This window comes from Panulirus ornatus, chromosome 38 (assembly GCF_036320965.1).
Source record: "Panulirus ornatus isolate Po-2019 chromosome 38, ASM3632096v1, whole genome shotgun sequence".
Classification (NCBI taxonomy): domain Eukaryota; kingdom Metazoa; phylum Arthropoda; class Malacostraca; order Decapoda; family Palinuridae; genus Panulirus; species Panulirus ornatus.
Window position 1 is genome coordinate 13,572,312 of NC_092261.1, and position 15,385 is coordinate 13,587,696.

The 15,385-nt window shown below is 42.6% G+C and overlaps 2 protein-coding genes across 3 annotated transcripts in view; one reads left to right on the top strand and one right to left on the bottom strand.

Moving 5' to 3' along the window:
* LOC139760950 (uncharacterized) overlaps nucleotides 1-12,760 on the bottom strand; it is a 198,008-nt gene extending 185,248 nt beyond the window's left edge. Inside the window, exon 1 of the mRNA XM_071684736.1 lies at nucleotides 12,065-12,760. Coding sequence (XP_071540837.1) covers nucleotides 12,065-12,143 — 79 coding nt within the window. The 5' untranslated portion in view covers nucleotides 12,144-12,760. The remainder of the gene's footprint in view (nucleotides 1-12,064) is intronic.
* Nucleotides 1-15,385, top strand: part of Nup44A (nuclear pore complex protein Nup44A) — a 541,896-nt gene that overhangs the window by 316,861 nt on the left and 209,650 nt on the right. The window lies entirely within an intron of this gene.

Below are 15,385 nucleotides of genomic sequence, written 5' to 3' on the forward strand. Positions count from 1 at the left end.
GTACTTGGTGATCTCAGGTCAAACTTCAAGTTACTGCCTAGTGACCTCAGATGAAGCTTCGGATCACCATTGCCTGGTGAACTTATATAAAGCTTCTGTTCACCACTCCTTAGTGATTTCAAATGCCCCCTCGAGTCAACAGTGCTTCATAATCTCGTGTAAAGCTTCTTATGACTCCCTGTTGATCTCAGATGGAGCTTCGGGTCGCTGCTTGATGATTTGAAAAGGAGCTTCATATCATTGCATGTTGATCTCTGGCGAAGCCTCGAGTTACCACTGGCTAGTGTTCTCTGGTGAAGCTTCGACTCACCAGTGGCTAGTGTGGGTGAACTTGCATGTACTTCGAGTGTAAATTGTCCTATTGAGTTCACAGTCATTACAGTGGTGCCAGGGCCTCGCATGACATGCACCATGAGGTACAGCCAGGACGACAGGACCCGAATGAAAAAAGGTGAAATATCGAAATTCATAAGTTTGTGAGAGCCATTCGGGCAACGGGGAAGTGCAACAGAAAAAATAAAATTATATGTATATATATATATATATATATATATATATATATATATATATATATATATATATATATATATGTGTGTGTGTGTGTGTGTGTGTGTGTGTGTGTGAAGAGAACTCCGTAGCCCGGAGAAGACGACCCCCAGAACCTGGGGCAAAATGAAGGGTGTGGGAGGAAGAGATGTGTTTTTATCTTTTTCTCTCGTTATTTTTCTTCTTTCTTTCTTTCTTCCCCCCCCGAGGAAGATTGTGGGTAAGGGAGCTGAAGACTAAGAGGGAAAACACTTATTTCATGAATTTCAACTCGGCGATTGGCGGAGACTTGGCTCATGAATTTCAAGGCAACGAGGCGGAAAACGAAAAGAAAAACACAAGACGATCTGTTGCGCCGAGGAAGACTTGAGAACAGGATAGAATGGGCGGAGGAAGGAAGAAAAATAGAGTAGGAGGAGTAGGAGGAGGAGGTGGAAGTTCACAGAGACCAAGGATTTGGAGAGAAAATTTAGTGGGTGGAGAGAGAGAGAGAGAGAGAGAGAGAGAGAGAGAGAGAGAGAGAGAGAGAGAGAGAGAGAGGCATTCCCGAGGGACGTGGATATCATGACGTCACGCCCTTACGACGGAGGAGAAGACATGCATGACGTCTGTCTCATATCCCTGTCGCCCGGGTGGGAGGCGAGCCCCCACCACCACCACAACAACCAACCCTCCCTCCCTCCAAGCCTCCGTCCTCTGCCTCCCTCCCTCCCTCCCGGAACTCACAAGGGAGCCTGCCGGAGAGGCCGCGGAGCCTGCAGAGGAGGTAGCGAGGGAGCTCACTGAAGGCCGGCATGTCAAGGGGCCCAGCACAGCGGACTTAAGCCGACGCCAGTGTGAACCTCCTGGCTGCTGACGGAGGATACACACACACACACACAAACACACACACCAGTGGACTAAAGGATTTAAAAAGACTTGAAGTCTCTCTGAGGACTAATCTGAAGACTTAAGGGACGGAGACAAGTAAAGAAATCAAAGAAGGAGAAGCTGGATTGAGGGTATACGCTGGACGCCCAAGTGACTGGACAAAGACGAAGGAAAGGTCTCAAGAGTCAATGTCACACACACACACACACACACACACACACACACACACACACACACACACACACACACACGGAAATTCAACTACAGGTCTGTGAAAAGACCTGGGACGTCAGCTAAACCATTCCCTGTAACTCACATAGACAAGCGTACACAAATGAGTGTATTAGCGTTCTGGAGCACATTTTGGCTATCACAAAAGAGGATACGTAAGCTACAGTCCCAGACCCGTTCATGTCTCTAACGAGACTCTTGACATGCAGTGAAAGACTACATCATGAATCAGGGGGTATTGGTAAAGTTCCTATACCATATTTTTACTATTTACACTGCTAATGCTAGCGATCACTAGCTGCTTAATGCATCAGAATGTGAAAGTCTAAAATGCACTAGAAAATGTTCTATTATCGGAAGTATCTGAGGTCTCAGACAGTCTGGTATTTTGGGCAATGTGGTTAAAAAAAAAAAAAAAGAGTCATATTTCATTGTTTATATTTAGCCTGTTTTTATCAACATCCTCCGCGTCTTCGAGGGTATGTATTTTGGTATGTACGCCTGAGCTCTACTGGTCTTCCACCGAACTGTTGCGTTACGCCCTAGACACGTCACCGCAGGGTCTTATAACAAATACGGTCACCGTAGATCTTTCCAAAATCAAGTAGACAGCTCTTTCTGATTCTAGTTATGGCGAAAGTTTTGCAACCTGTGCCAGCGCGAATGAGCTGGGGACTTCACAAACACCTTGGAGACCAAAGGGATCGCGTAAAGCTCCGTCTTAATGCCTTTCTTCTTCTTCTTCTCCTTCTTCTTGATCTCAGTAAATCATGTTTGAGAAGGACCGGATTTATATTTTGGAAACGTTTGTAGATGATGCGAGAAGGGTGACTATCAAAGACCTGAGCAAGTTTACGCAGACGACCAAACCCTCACTCAGGAGAACGAAGATTTTACTTCGACAGACATAGTTGCCTTGTCCTTAGAGTTCTCGAAGTAAGACATCTTCGCAAAATGTACATTCATGACTCTACACACACACATTGCTGAGCAGCGACCACTGAGCAAGAAGTCTTCCATAGTTTGGTATATATTATTATCTGGTTATCTAGTTTACACTTCAGGTAAACTATCTGGAGAATTTAACTCTCATGAAACGAATGATGATTGGATGTATCCCAAGACTAGAAAACTCTTCGGTGTTTGAGAAGAGTAGCCGATGTGAGTTCGGCATAGCTAATATACCTGGGTTATGTAGCCTCAATGTGGCAGTGTTACAGTGTGTGTGTTCTGTCTGCCGCCAAATCCTATTTGTGTATCCGTGTCGGTATTGCGTGTCGGGACGAAATCAATCGCTCGGAAATAACCAAGTCATATACTTAGAGATTATCGATTGGTCGCTGTACCCTCCTGAGTTGAACAGTTAATCATCTTTATGCATTCATAAAGATTTGATCTCAAGATTATATGATTTTCAAGTAACGCTCTCACATGCACAGTACCTTACACGGATGCTGAGGAACGGGTGTTAAGTAAAACTTATAAGTAAGATCAAAGGGATAGATATCGTCCAGCTTCTTCAATACGACGGGACGACCTTTGAGCAAGACGTTACGGCCCTTCAGCACGACGGTACGACCCTTGAGCATGACGACACGGTACTTTGAGCAAGAAGGTATGAGCCTTGAGCACAACGGTACGACCCTTGAGCACGACGTTACGACCTTTGAGCAATACAATACGACCCATGAGCACGACAGTACGTCCCTTGAGCAAGACGGAACGACCCTTAAGCACGACGGTACGACCCTTGAGCAAGATGGTACGACCCTTGACCTTGACGACACGATACTTTGGTCAAGAGGGTATGACCCCTGAGCAAGACGGTACGACCCTTGAGCACGACAGTACGACCCTTGAGCAAGACGGTGGTACTACCCTTGAGCACGACAGCACGACCCTTGAGCAAGACGGTACTAACCTTGAGCACGACAGTACGACCCTTGAGCATGATGACACGACTTCCAGCCTCACCATTACTGGGTCAAGCCACAGGCGCGACTGTCATACATTGTCGTCATCAAGGATCAAACCGATTAAGCCAAAGGACTTTTACCTTGATGATCCCTGGGGATTTACAGGATTGATATCCTACAAGAGAGAGAGAGAGAGAGAGAGAGAGAGAGAGAGAGAGAGAGAGGGGGGGGAGAGAGGAGAGAGAGAGAGAGAGAGAATCGGATTATCCATTTGTAACAATGTGTCACAGTCGAGTGTAAATTCTAAATGCTATTCGCTAACTCTGCAGGAATACCGGTAATGAATTACTTGTTCACTCATTCACCAATACTCGCGAGAGAGATACATTTGGTAATCTGCATGCGAGGTAATACTTCTCATAAAAAGAGTATTAAAAAAGGGGGGGGGGGGGGAACGTTCGAACCCTGCTGTTATCGAACGACTAGAAATTAGAAAAGTGCATTTGTTCTACATAGCTTTTAATCAGCCAGACATTACAGTGTGCCGTATGGCAGACGTTATCTCTCTCTCTCTCTCTCTCTCTCTCTCTCTCTCTCTCTCTCTCTCTCTCTCTCTCTCTCTCTCTCTCTCTCTCTCTCTCTCTCTCTAAACTGCACGTATGAAGTCATTCTTTTGGATGTATTCTATCAAATGATGTGTTGTTTCTTTTTGTAGGTTTGTGTGTAAATTACTCTTAGGGCCCTATCTCTCACGCTTTCTCTACCATCATACAATTTTTCTAAACTTCTGTGTGCTGTCCATATTCACAGTTTCCTCACTGAGTGTATTCCATTCATCCTTTAATCTTAAACTATTAAAGCGGGCTTTTTTTTCTTTTTTCTAAATCTAACACTTTTTTTTTTTGCTTTTTTTCTGAACTTCATGCTATGGCCTGTGGTTGTTTTATACTTGCATCTGTCGTAGAACTGTTGTTCGCTGATGATACCGTCAAACTGGTTTAAAAAGTTAATGATTGTGATCAAGTCGCCTTGACTCCTCTTCTTACTCCCATGGTGGACAAATTCATGGCCTCTAACCTTTTCTTGTAACTAAGCTCTTGTGAATATGGTGAACCATCCCGTTTTTTCGGGTCTTCCTATAGACCTTCTCTATTAGCTCTTTGTGCTTCTATAAGTGTGGTGACCGAATTTGAGATAACCATCTTTTTCAGTCGTCCTATGGACCCCTCTCTATTAGGCCTCTGTGCTTCTATAAGTGTTGTAACCGAATTTGAAGTGACTCTCTGTTCTTTTGTCTTCCTCTAGACCTTTGTCCGTGAGTCCATTCTGCTTCTATAAGTGCGATGATCGTACCTGAGGAGCACATCCTAGTCTTGTCATACCACAAGAACGTGGAGAGTTTGATGATTATAGCCGTATTCAAGAACTTCATTGCCCTTCTCGTATTTGTCAGCAGACAGCCTTGTTCCCTTTGCAGTTCTACTGAGGTGGGGGCGGGCGGGCCTCTGGCGATAGTTTAGGTACAATACCAACTCCCAAGTCCCTCTCACTCACAGATTTCTCGCTTCTTGCACGATGAAATTCGTATCGGGACATTTCGGTGCTTTCCGTCTCATTATTTTGCATTTACACGGACAATATTTCATCAGCTGTGTACCTGACCAGCTTTAGAGTTTCTCTGGGTCCCCTTGTAAGCCGATGCAATCCTCCTCACTCGTGTGTGTGTGTGTGCATACACACAAACACACTCACACACGCACACACACACACACAACCGCAGAGACATGGTGATAAATACAAGGTTAAAAAGACGAAACAGTACGAGTTAGAAACTCTCTTCCCGTAAAACACAAATAGTCATCCCAAATAGCAGTAATCACACTAACCTAACCCATTAGGCGACAAGCCCAAAGGTGAGGATGAACAGCTGCGTTGGCTGTGGGCTGACTTCCGTGCCCAGAATTCGAACCTGGGCGTGAATCAGCGATGCTAACCACTACACCACGGGAGCCCATATCTAACTTCCGCATGCTCCACCTTAGCCAGTTATACTTGCCCGGCTTCGACCTGTTTACTGAGTTGTGTACAACGCAGTTGTGGCGGGGGTCAACCAAACTTGTTAGGTAGGTAGCTAAACCTCGCCCCCGCTCCCCCCCTCCCCCCACACAGTGTGTGTGTGTGTGTGTGTGTGTGTGTGTGTGTGTGTGTTACGCCTGCTTCTGTACCAGCACAGCCATACACAACACAGTGGTTCGTTTCATCATGAAAACCTCGTTGATGTAAATATACACACATTTCCAGTTCTCTGGCTACAGTATTGTGTGTGTGTGTGTATATATATATATATATATATATATATATATATATATATATATATATATATATATATATATGTATGTATATGTGTGTGTGTGTGTGTGTGTGTGTGTGTGTGTGTGTGTATACGAACTATTACCCGAGGCATCAGAATATACATTGACATTGTATTTTACATATGTCACATGGGTCAAGCATGACCTCAGGGTGTTTGGTGCCGCCCCCTGGTATGAGGTCACGACACCCTCCCCCCTCCCCCCCTCCTCCCAATCTGAACAGGGAGGGTCTGGACGCATGCGCATTGTCAATATCGAGACTTCTTTTTTTTTATATACAAACTCGCTGTGACAATATTGAAACATTTTTTCTTTTTTTTTTTTTTTGTAAATCATTAAATAACCTGTGAACTAAAAAGAAAAAGTCATCCTTCATTTTTGGTGGTCAAAATGTCAAAGCCTTTAAGCGTCTGTCATATATATATATATATATATATATATATATATATATATATATATATATATATATATATATATATATATATATATATGGGGGGGGAGATGCTGAGAGATAGATTGACAGATAGGGAAGTAACCATGGCATTTTCCGGGCATTTCTATGTCATTTAGATGTGGTATGGTCAGAATATATTAGGTTATGGGATATTCATGTGATATAGCCTATATAAGGTGTTGTAGCCTGTAGGGTACACCAGGTGTTGTAGAGTCTGTGGTCCACTAGGTGTTGTACGTTACATGGTACACTAGGTGTTGTACCTTATATGGTACACTAGGTGTTGTACCTTATATGGTACACTAGGTGTTGTACATTATATGGTACACTAGGTGTTGTACCTTATATGGTACACTAGGTGTTGTACCGTATATGGTACACTAGGTGTTGTACCTTATATGGTACACTAGGTGTTGTGCCTTATATGGTACACTAGGTGTTGTACCTTATATGGTCCACTAGGTGTTGTACCTTATATGGTACACTAGGTGTTGTACCGTATATGGTACACTAGGTGTTGTACCTTATATGGTACACTAGGTGTTGTACCGTATATGGTACACTAGGTGTTGTACCTTATATGGTACACTAGGTGTTGTACCTTATATGGTACACTAGGTGTTGTACCTTATATGGTACACTAGGTGTTGTACCGTATATGGTACACTAGGTGTTGTACCTTATATGGTACACTAGGTGTTGTACCTTATATGGTACACTAGGTGTTGTACCTTATATGGTACACTAGGTGTTGTACCTTATATGGTACACCAGGTGTTGTACCTTATATGGTACACCAGGTGTTGTACCTTATATGGCACAGTAGGTGTTGTAGCCTATGTGGTACATCAGATGGTGTATATCCTATGTACTAAATTAGGTGCTGTAGCCTACAGCATGTCAGATCTATATGGTACACCAGGTGGTGTTGTTGCCTACAAGGAACACCAAGTGTTGTAACCTAGATTGGTACACCAGGTATTGTAGTCTATAAGGTACAGAGCAGGTGTTGTATCTCGTGTGGTACATAAGGTACCGCATCATGTATGGTACAACAGGCGTTGTAGTCTGCATACCGCTGCACCAGGTGTTGTGATCTCTACGTTACTTCGGGTGTTGTAGACTATGTGGTACGCCAGGTATTGCTGTCAATAATGTACATCAGTTGATTGTAGCCTGTGGTACACCTGGTGTTGTGGTCTACAGGGTACACCAGGTGTTGTAGACTTCATGGTACACCAGGCGCTGTACACCCTGGAAATATAAGCTCGAGTGGGACTCGAACCTCGAGTTTCTATTTTTTTTTTTTTTTTTTTAGATATGATAATTATTGAACGATCTCAAGTCCTAGCCCCATGGTTCTCTCTCTCTCTCTCTCTCTCTCTCTCTCTCTCTCTCTCTCTCTCTCTCTCTCTCTCTCTCTCTCTCTCTCACACACAGCCGTCGATAGATACGTTCAGACCTGCGTCCACACCTTGGAGCGGTATGGTATTAAAGGGATTGTACCTTGATGCTGTTGAGATATAGGACAGTGTTGTTGTTTTCGAAGATGGATAAATATATATATATATATATATATATATATATATATATATATATATATATATATATTTTTTTTTTTTTTTTTTTTTTTTTAAACTTTGTCGCTGTCTTTTGAAATAGATTGATTTAAGAAGACTGAACAGTGGCTGTGCAGAAATTATCGTAACACACACACACACACACACACACACACACACACACACAGCAAGAGGTTACAAAACGAGTGAAAAGTCTGAGAACGTCTCACTCTGAAAAGGGGTCTACATATCCCTGCTACATGAAGTAGCGCTTCTTTGGGTTGCAGGAAAGATGTCCTTTGGGGGGGTAATTAGAAATAATTGATTGACTACATATATATATATATATATATATATATATATATATATATATATATATATATATATATATATATGTATATATATATATATATATATATATATATATATATATATATATATATATGTATATATATATATATATATATATATATATATATATATATATATATATATATATATATATATAGTCAGACTCCACTTGCTTAAGGTTACACCACTTACAAAAGTCCTCTTTGGCCAGCGCTGTATCATCGTCAGTTGACGACACACAGTAAAGTCTCATCAAAGAACTTTTCGTTTCAAAGGAGTCCATCTCGACCCTCCCTCCTCCTCCTCCTCCTCTTTCTCCTCCTCCTCCTCCTCCTCCTCCTCCTCCTCCTCCTCCTCCTGCTACATGGAGGCAACCTTGGAGCTGCAGGAGCCACCGAAAAAAAAATATATATATGGCGAGACGTAACATCACCAGGACCGTTTTGGAAAGGGGTCCAAAGGTAATCATATAGAAAGATCGATAGGTAGGTTGCTAGGTCGTTAGATGGATAGATAGGTGGATTGATAGGTAGATAGATAGACAGGTAGGTAGATAGGTAGATAGATAGATAAATAGATAGGTAGGTAGATTGATAGGTAGATAGATATGTAGGTAGATAGATAAGTAGATAGATAGATAGATAGATAGATAGATAGATAGATAGATAGGTAGATAAATAGATAGATTGATTGACTGATAGGTAGATAGATACATAGATAGATCGATTGATTGATTGATAGGTAGGTAGATAGATAGATAGATAGATAGATAGGTGGAGAGATAGGTAGATAGATGAATAGATAGGTAGATAGATGAATAGATAGATATGATACAATCACCACTCTGCCTCGCCATCACAAACACCCAACACCCGTACGTTAAAATCCCCCCCCAAAAAAATATTTCCCATGCAGACTACCTTAATATACTCGACACCCACGTATGTGCAGCGGCACTAACCACCTCCTGTCCAATTACACAAACCTTCACGCCGAAATATTAAAAAAAAAATGCTCACCACAGCCCAGCCCTTCAGCTCACCCATCCTCGCAGATTCCCTCAACCCAGCAACCCACCCTAGTTGACAGAACATGACCAACACTATATATTCCATCGACAGACACTAAACAACCTCGCTTCCCAAATATCCACCACCGCTGCCACAACCCGTGCGTGCGTGCACGAACTCCTCCCAAGCGAGGCTGTGGAGAAAGATGAAATGGTCAGAAACGGCCCAACGACCACGCAGTGATTATGTGACGCGGTAATTCGTCGAGTATTAAGTGGTCCGGCTAATGATAGGGCACACACAAGCAGCCAGCTCGCGAGAGCGGGAAGGAAAGGAACGCCCATAGAAGAGGGAAGAGTGAACCACCACTGAGTCATAGGGAAACTGGGTCGTGTTGTGAGGGGAGCCTGACGAAGGTGACAAGTCGCCATGCTTTAGACTCACTTCTCTTTGATAAATACGTACGTAAGAGCTGGAGCCAGCCCAGATGTGAGGGCAGTAATGTATACAAGCACTGTTTAGTCCTTCGTATAACGGAACGACCGTTCAGAAGAGAAGAATTTACGGCGTCTAAATCGGACTCCCGGTTTCACAGACGCCGACTTGGCTATTTGCGTCGTGTTAGTTTTCCAAGATGTGTTAGATGATACAGTGATACCAAGTGTGTTCACTGTGTAAAGTTGGGGGAGTTACTGTGGGAGGTTTGAGAGAGAGAGAGAGAGAGAGAGAGAGAGAGAGAGAGAGAGAGAGAGAGAGAGAGAGAGAGAGAGAGAGGATGGTTTTGAAGGCATTTAAACTTAATTTGTTTCCGTCTATCCCACTGAGTTGATAGACTTCACTTTCAGATACTTCATCATACCATTTTCATAAACAAGAGAAGGCATGATGCAACTATAGAAAGTCCATTCTTACATGATACAATTTTCATTGAGTTTCGTGTATGGATAAACGCTTTACAGGTATATCATCCCTATTCATGTTTCCATATGGACTTTCAGGCCCTTTCATCCCTATATCATCCCACGTATATCGTAAATGTTCCATATCACTTCCTTTCGTTGTTTTCAAACAAGTATACACCATACCCCATGATACGAGAGAAGGAAGTAGACGAACAGGCGGAGAGGCATTAGTCTTCCTTGCCTGCTGAGCAGCACCAGTCTGTGTTCACGTACTTGCTTCCCCGCCTGAGCACCACCACCTCGCCAGCCAATGCCGTATGGTGTACTCCACCTCCAACTCCAGCCATACAAAACTCTTTGAGTTGCGACAGTGATAGGGAGAATAGGCCACACGTTCTTGATATAAGCTCCTATTTCGGTTCTGAAACGGTTTGATGATGATGGAGTGATGCGTTGTTGAGAATTCGATAGAGAAATTAGAAGGACGTAGTATCTGATGATACTCATTTGTATATGCTTTTTTTTCAAGTATTTCATCGAAGGTTACTAGCCATGTTTCTGGGGTTATATATATATATATATATATATATATATATATATATATATATATATATATATATATATATATATATATATATATATATATGTATAGCCAAGCGTGAATGTTAGTTGGTGTTGTAACTCAAACTTTTGTCTATGCAGAGATTATTTTTCATTTATTTTCATTGCGCCTGTGGAGTGTCATGGTCATCCCAGCATTGTGTATCTAACTCTCTAACCCTAACTCTTAAAGCGATAATTACGATGGCTGCCATGGTGTTAATTATAGATAAGAGATGATGATGATAAGCTTTCCGTAATAATGATAATGATAAATGTTGATATCAATTATATTAATACTTTTAATTTTCTTTTTTATCATTCTGTGGAGGAAATCGTATAAAACAGTCATTCGTATGAAAACGATTGGTGAAATGTCATCTTCATGGCGTGGAGGACGAAAACGAGTTATATAAGAGCTGCATTTGCTGGTAATTTGGTGCGCTGATGTGAAAAGCGATTTATAGCGTAACACGCATAGTCTATCAAATGGTTAGAAAATGGATAGCACTCGGCATATTGGGAGAATTATCTCCTTCCATTTTCTATTTGTAATTTGCTTTTGGACCAAGATCAAGATTGCTATGCAATATTCAGGTGCTGAAATCTGTCATGAGTCAGCTGAGATGTATCTCTTAAGAGATTATTGAATGACGATTTTATAAAAGTACCTGAGAAAATAGAAAAAAACAGAAATGGACAGTTTTGATATACGTATCTTAAGAGATTATTGAATGACGATTCATAAAAGTACCTGAGAAAATAGAAAAAAAAAACAGAAATGGACAGTTTTGATATACGTATCTAATTTTTTTTTAATAATACACAGGGAACAGTCGAACTGATATTTGTGATTCTATGAAATCACGTTGAGTCTCAAATTGTTTGGAAGTGTTTGAAAATAGATAAACTCTTGTGTTTCTTTCAACGGGAGAAAGAAGGGAGAAATTGTTTTATCAACCCCTAAAAATAATTTCCCATGAATATCAAATTTGGGGAAGAGAATTTTACATTTGCATAACAGTTTCGCTTCCTTTTAATACGCTAGGTCGAATTCAGACTTAACTATTATTTCACGAAACCATGACACATACTCCGTCAAAAGAAGTGAGAAACATAGCAAATTTGTCTTTGGGCTAAGAGTTGATTATGTAAAATGAAAAATGAAAATCATAGGTGGATAAAAACCTATGCAAATTATAGGCATCGGAATTAGACTAGACAGAAACAAAAAGTAATCAACTCCTACTGACCTTCCTCCGTAGTCGACGCTGGACATTGTCCCCACAGTAGCAGGAGAGCCAGGAGCTCCAGTGCCTCCCTCAGTGACATGTTGCATTTCAACCCTCACCACAAACTTTGCGAACCGTTCACCACGATCTCACAGTTCTATCCCTCGAAGATCGGAGCACTTTTATCTTTCTTTTTATATGATGGCTTGTCCCCAGTATCAAGACATTTTTTCCATACTACAAGCTTTCCTTCTGAATGTTATCTAGTGCAGGAATATTAGTCATGTGACGCACACGAGCGTGTGAGGTGGTGTATGTGTGTGCGCTCCGGGAACCCTCACACACACGCTTGCTCTGAGGTCCGTCTCTCAACGGATCAACAGCGCCCACCGCCGCTCTTCGATAGCCTCGCGAAGTCCTTCAAATATCTTTACGCGCTCGATGCGGGTTAAGGTGTTTTAGAATAGCTTAATGACGAAGGGTTGACAGGAGGATTTGATCGTCTGTAGGAGGATTGTCACCACGTCCCGACAGTAGCAGAAGTAGGAGTCTTAGCAGTAGCAGGAGCAGCGACGGGAACAGGAGTGGTGTTTGGAGCACTCGCTCCGTCCGTCCGTGTTGTGGTGTGTGTGTGGGAGTGAGTGCGCGCGCTCTCCGCCTGCCGCTCCGTTCCACACAGCCCGCCGCCCGCGCCGGAGACACACTGACCTCTACGGTGTGTGCTGGCCTGCTGCTCCCTGCCAGACCTGCTCAGCGCACATGCTCAGGCCGGGTCCATATGCACAGGCGCTGCCGCTACCGCTGCTGCTGCTGCCCGTCGACCCCGCCCTGTGCAGCTGTGCCGGATTTGGCCCAGGTTGTTATACCAATCGGCCAATGCAAGAGGGTAAAAATATTCTTGAGTTTTTTTTTTTATTATTATTATTTACTGTCGACGTATTCCACGAAAGATGGAAGTGATAAAGATATTTTAGAACAGCTGAGCCACACCACAAATATTGACCATATATATATATATATATATATATATATATATATATATATATATATATATATATATATATATATATATATATATATATTCCACAAGACCGAGATATTTGCTGTTAAGACCACTAAATTGTACCAACGTGCACCCAAATTGGCACCGTGATGGCCAAGATCATACCGAAGACGCCAGCCAGACGCACTCTCCTAAATCATCTGAAATTACCGAGTATTTACAAGTACTTAAGACGAGACTTTGGCCAAAAGGCAGGACCAGCGCGTCGCACTCACCACTGAAAGACATTAAGGAGTAAATATCGCGTGAATTACGTGTTATGTTTGCGACGGAAAGAACGTATGTTTGTGGATTGAGTACCAACATCCCGCGTGCGGGTTGAGGCAGTCGGAAAAGACATTGAGCTGGGCCGAATGAGTGAAATTTGACAACCGCTGAAGTGCTGTCTCACTACGCGGTCACCACTAATCGCCAGGTACCCCGGCGGGTGTGTGGCTGGCTGGCTGCCTCCCGCTAGCTGACACGGACACACACACACGAAGAGAGAGAGAGAGAAGAGAGAGAGAGAGAGAGAGAGAGAGAGAGAGAGAGAGAGAGAGAGAGAGGGGGGGAGAGAGAGAGAGCGTATTTTAGGTTATATGGCAACGCAATACGTTCACGAATGACCAAGAGACCGGAATTTCGTCCGTGATGCATCAGGAACATATATGTATATACCACTAGCCACCCAACCACCTCACTCCCTCTCCCTCAACACTTGTAAAGTGTATCACAGCATTTGCAGTCATGCATTATTACCACAGTCCCTAAGACTTCAATGTATTTGTTACGTTTTCTCACCAAACACGGACGGAAACGTTTCTAAAGCAAGACGCTAATGGTGATGAACATGAACTGACTCACTCCAGATGAAATCGACAACAAAGTGTTCATGGTCGTATTGTCTGTTTGTGTCTTGCATCAGTTGTTTTTAGGCAGTAACTTGTCTGTCTGTCGTATTCGAATGACCGTAACATTTCTCATGATATTATTTCCACCTTCGGAACTTGTCCTGTCTTCAACAAATTTAGCAAGTTACTTTCAGATGGGTTTTCAATTTGTTGTGCTTCGTATATAGCTAGGAGTCGTATGTATTAGCTGGGAGTCGTATATAATAGCTGGGAGTCGTATATAACAGCTGGAAGTCGTATATAATAGCTGGGTGTCGTATATAGCTGGGAGTCGTATATAATAGCTGGGAGTTGTATATTAAAGCTGGAAGTCCTATATGATAGCTGGGAGTCGTATATAATAGCTGGAAGTCGTATATGATAGCTGGGAGTCGTATATAATGGCTGGGAGTTGTATATTAAAGCTGAAAGTCCTATTTAATAGCTGGGAGTCGTATATTATAGCTGGGAGTCATATATAATAGCTGGGAGTCGTATATTATAGCTGGGAGTCATATATAATTGCTGGGAGTCGTATATTATAGCTGGGAGTCATATATAATAGCTGGGAGTCGTATATAATAGCTGAGAGGTTAAATCTCAATTTAGCTTCAGCATCATCTTTTCATCTTGATTAAACGAACGATTACATCAAACTTTAGTTAAACTATGGAATGTTTCCAGATAGTTTCAGGCGCGGCAGCAGCCAGGCCTTATTCCTTAGCCACAGTCAACGATTTGCTTGGCAAGTTCTCTCCTTTTTTTTCTCTCTCTCTCCCTCTGGTCTGGCTGTGAGAAGAGGGGCTGTCCCTGGAAACATTGCGAGTCTGGAGCGTAGACTCAACACCCTGTGTGCCCATCTTCTCCCAGGCGGCGTCCTCAAGAGCAGAGACGACTTGAGGCGCTGAAGAATATAAAGAAAATATTCCATCCTTCTGTTCCAATTTTTTTTACAAACTGTTGATAAAGGAAGAGAGGATTTGCGGTATCCCGTCCGCTTCCACCCCTCTTTAGTCGCCTTTTGCAACACGCAGAAGCTACGTGGGTACAATATTTTCTCTCTCTCTCTCTCTCTCTCTCTCTCTCTCTCTCTCTCTCTCTCTCTCTCTCTCTCTCTCTCTCTCTCTCTCTCTCTCTCTCTCTCTCCTTGTCTCAAGGGGTGCGAGGTGGAAGTACTGAGATGAAAAGCTACGACTCCTTCAAGACCCCGAGCATTGCGTAGAGGGACATCCACACTACTTTAGCAGTGAGTCGTGAAATTTCGACAGAATGAATTTGGTCGCGTTATCTATATGCCTTGGGCCCACCGCTTGCAAATAAAGTCTCATCTCTCTTATGTCAGCTGATGAGGCGTGAGCGAAGAATGTCATACGGTCATATCTGAGTCTCGTCGTAGAAATATGGAATACG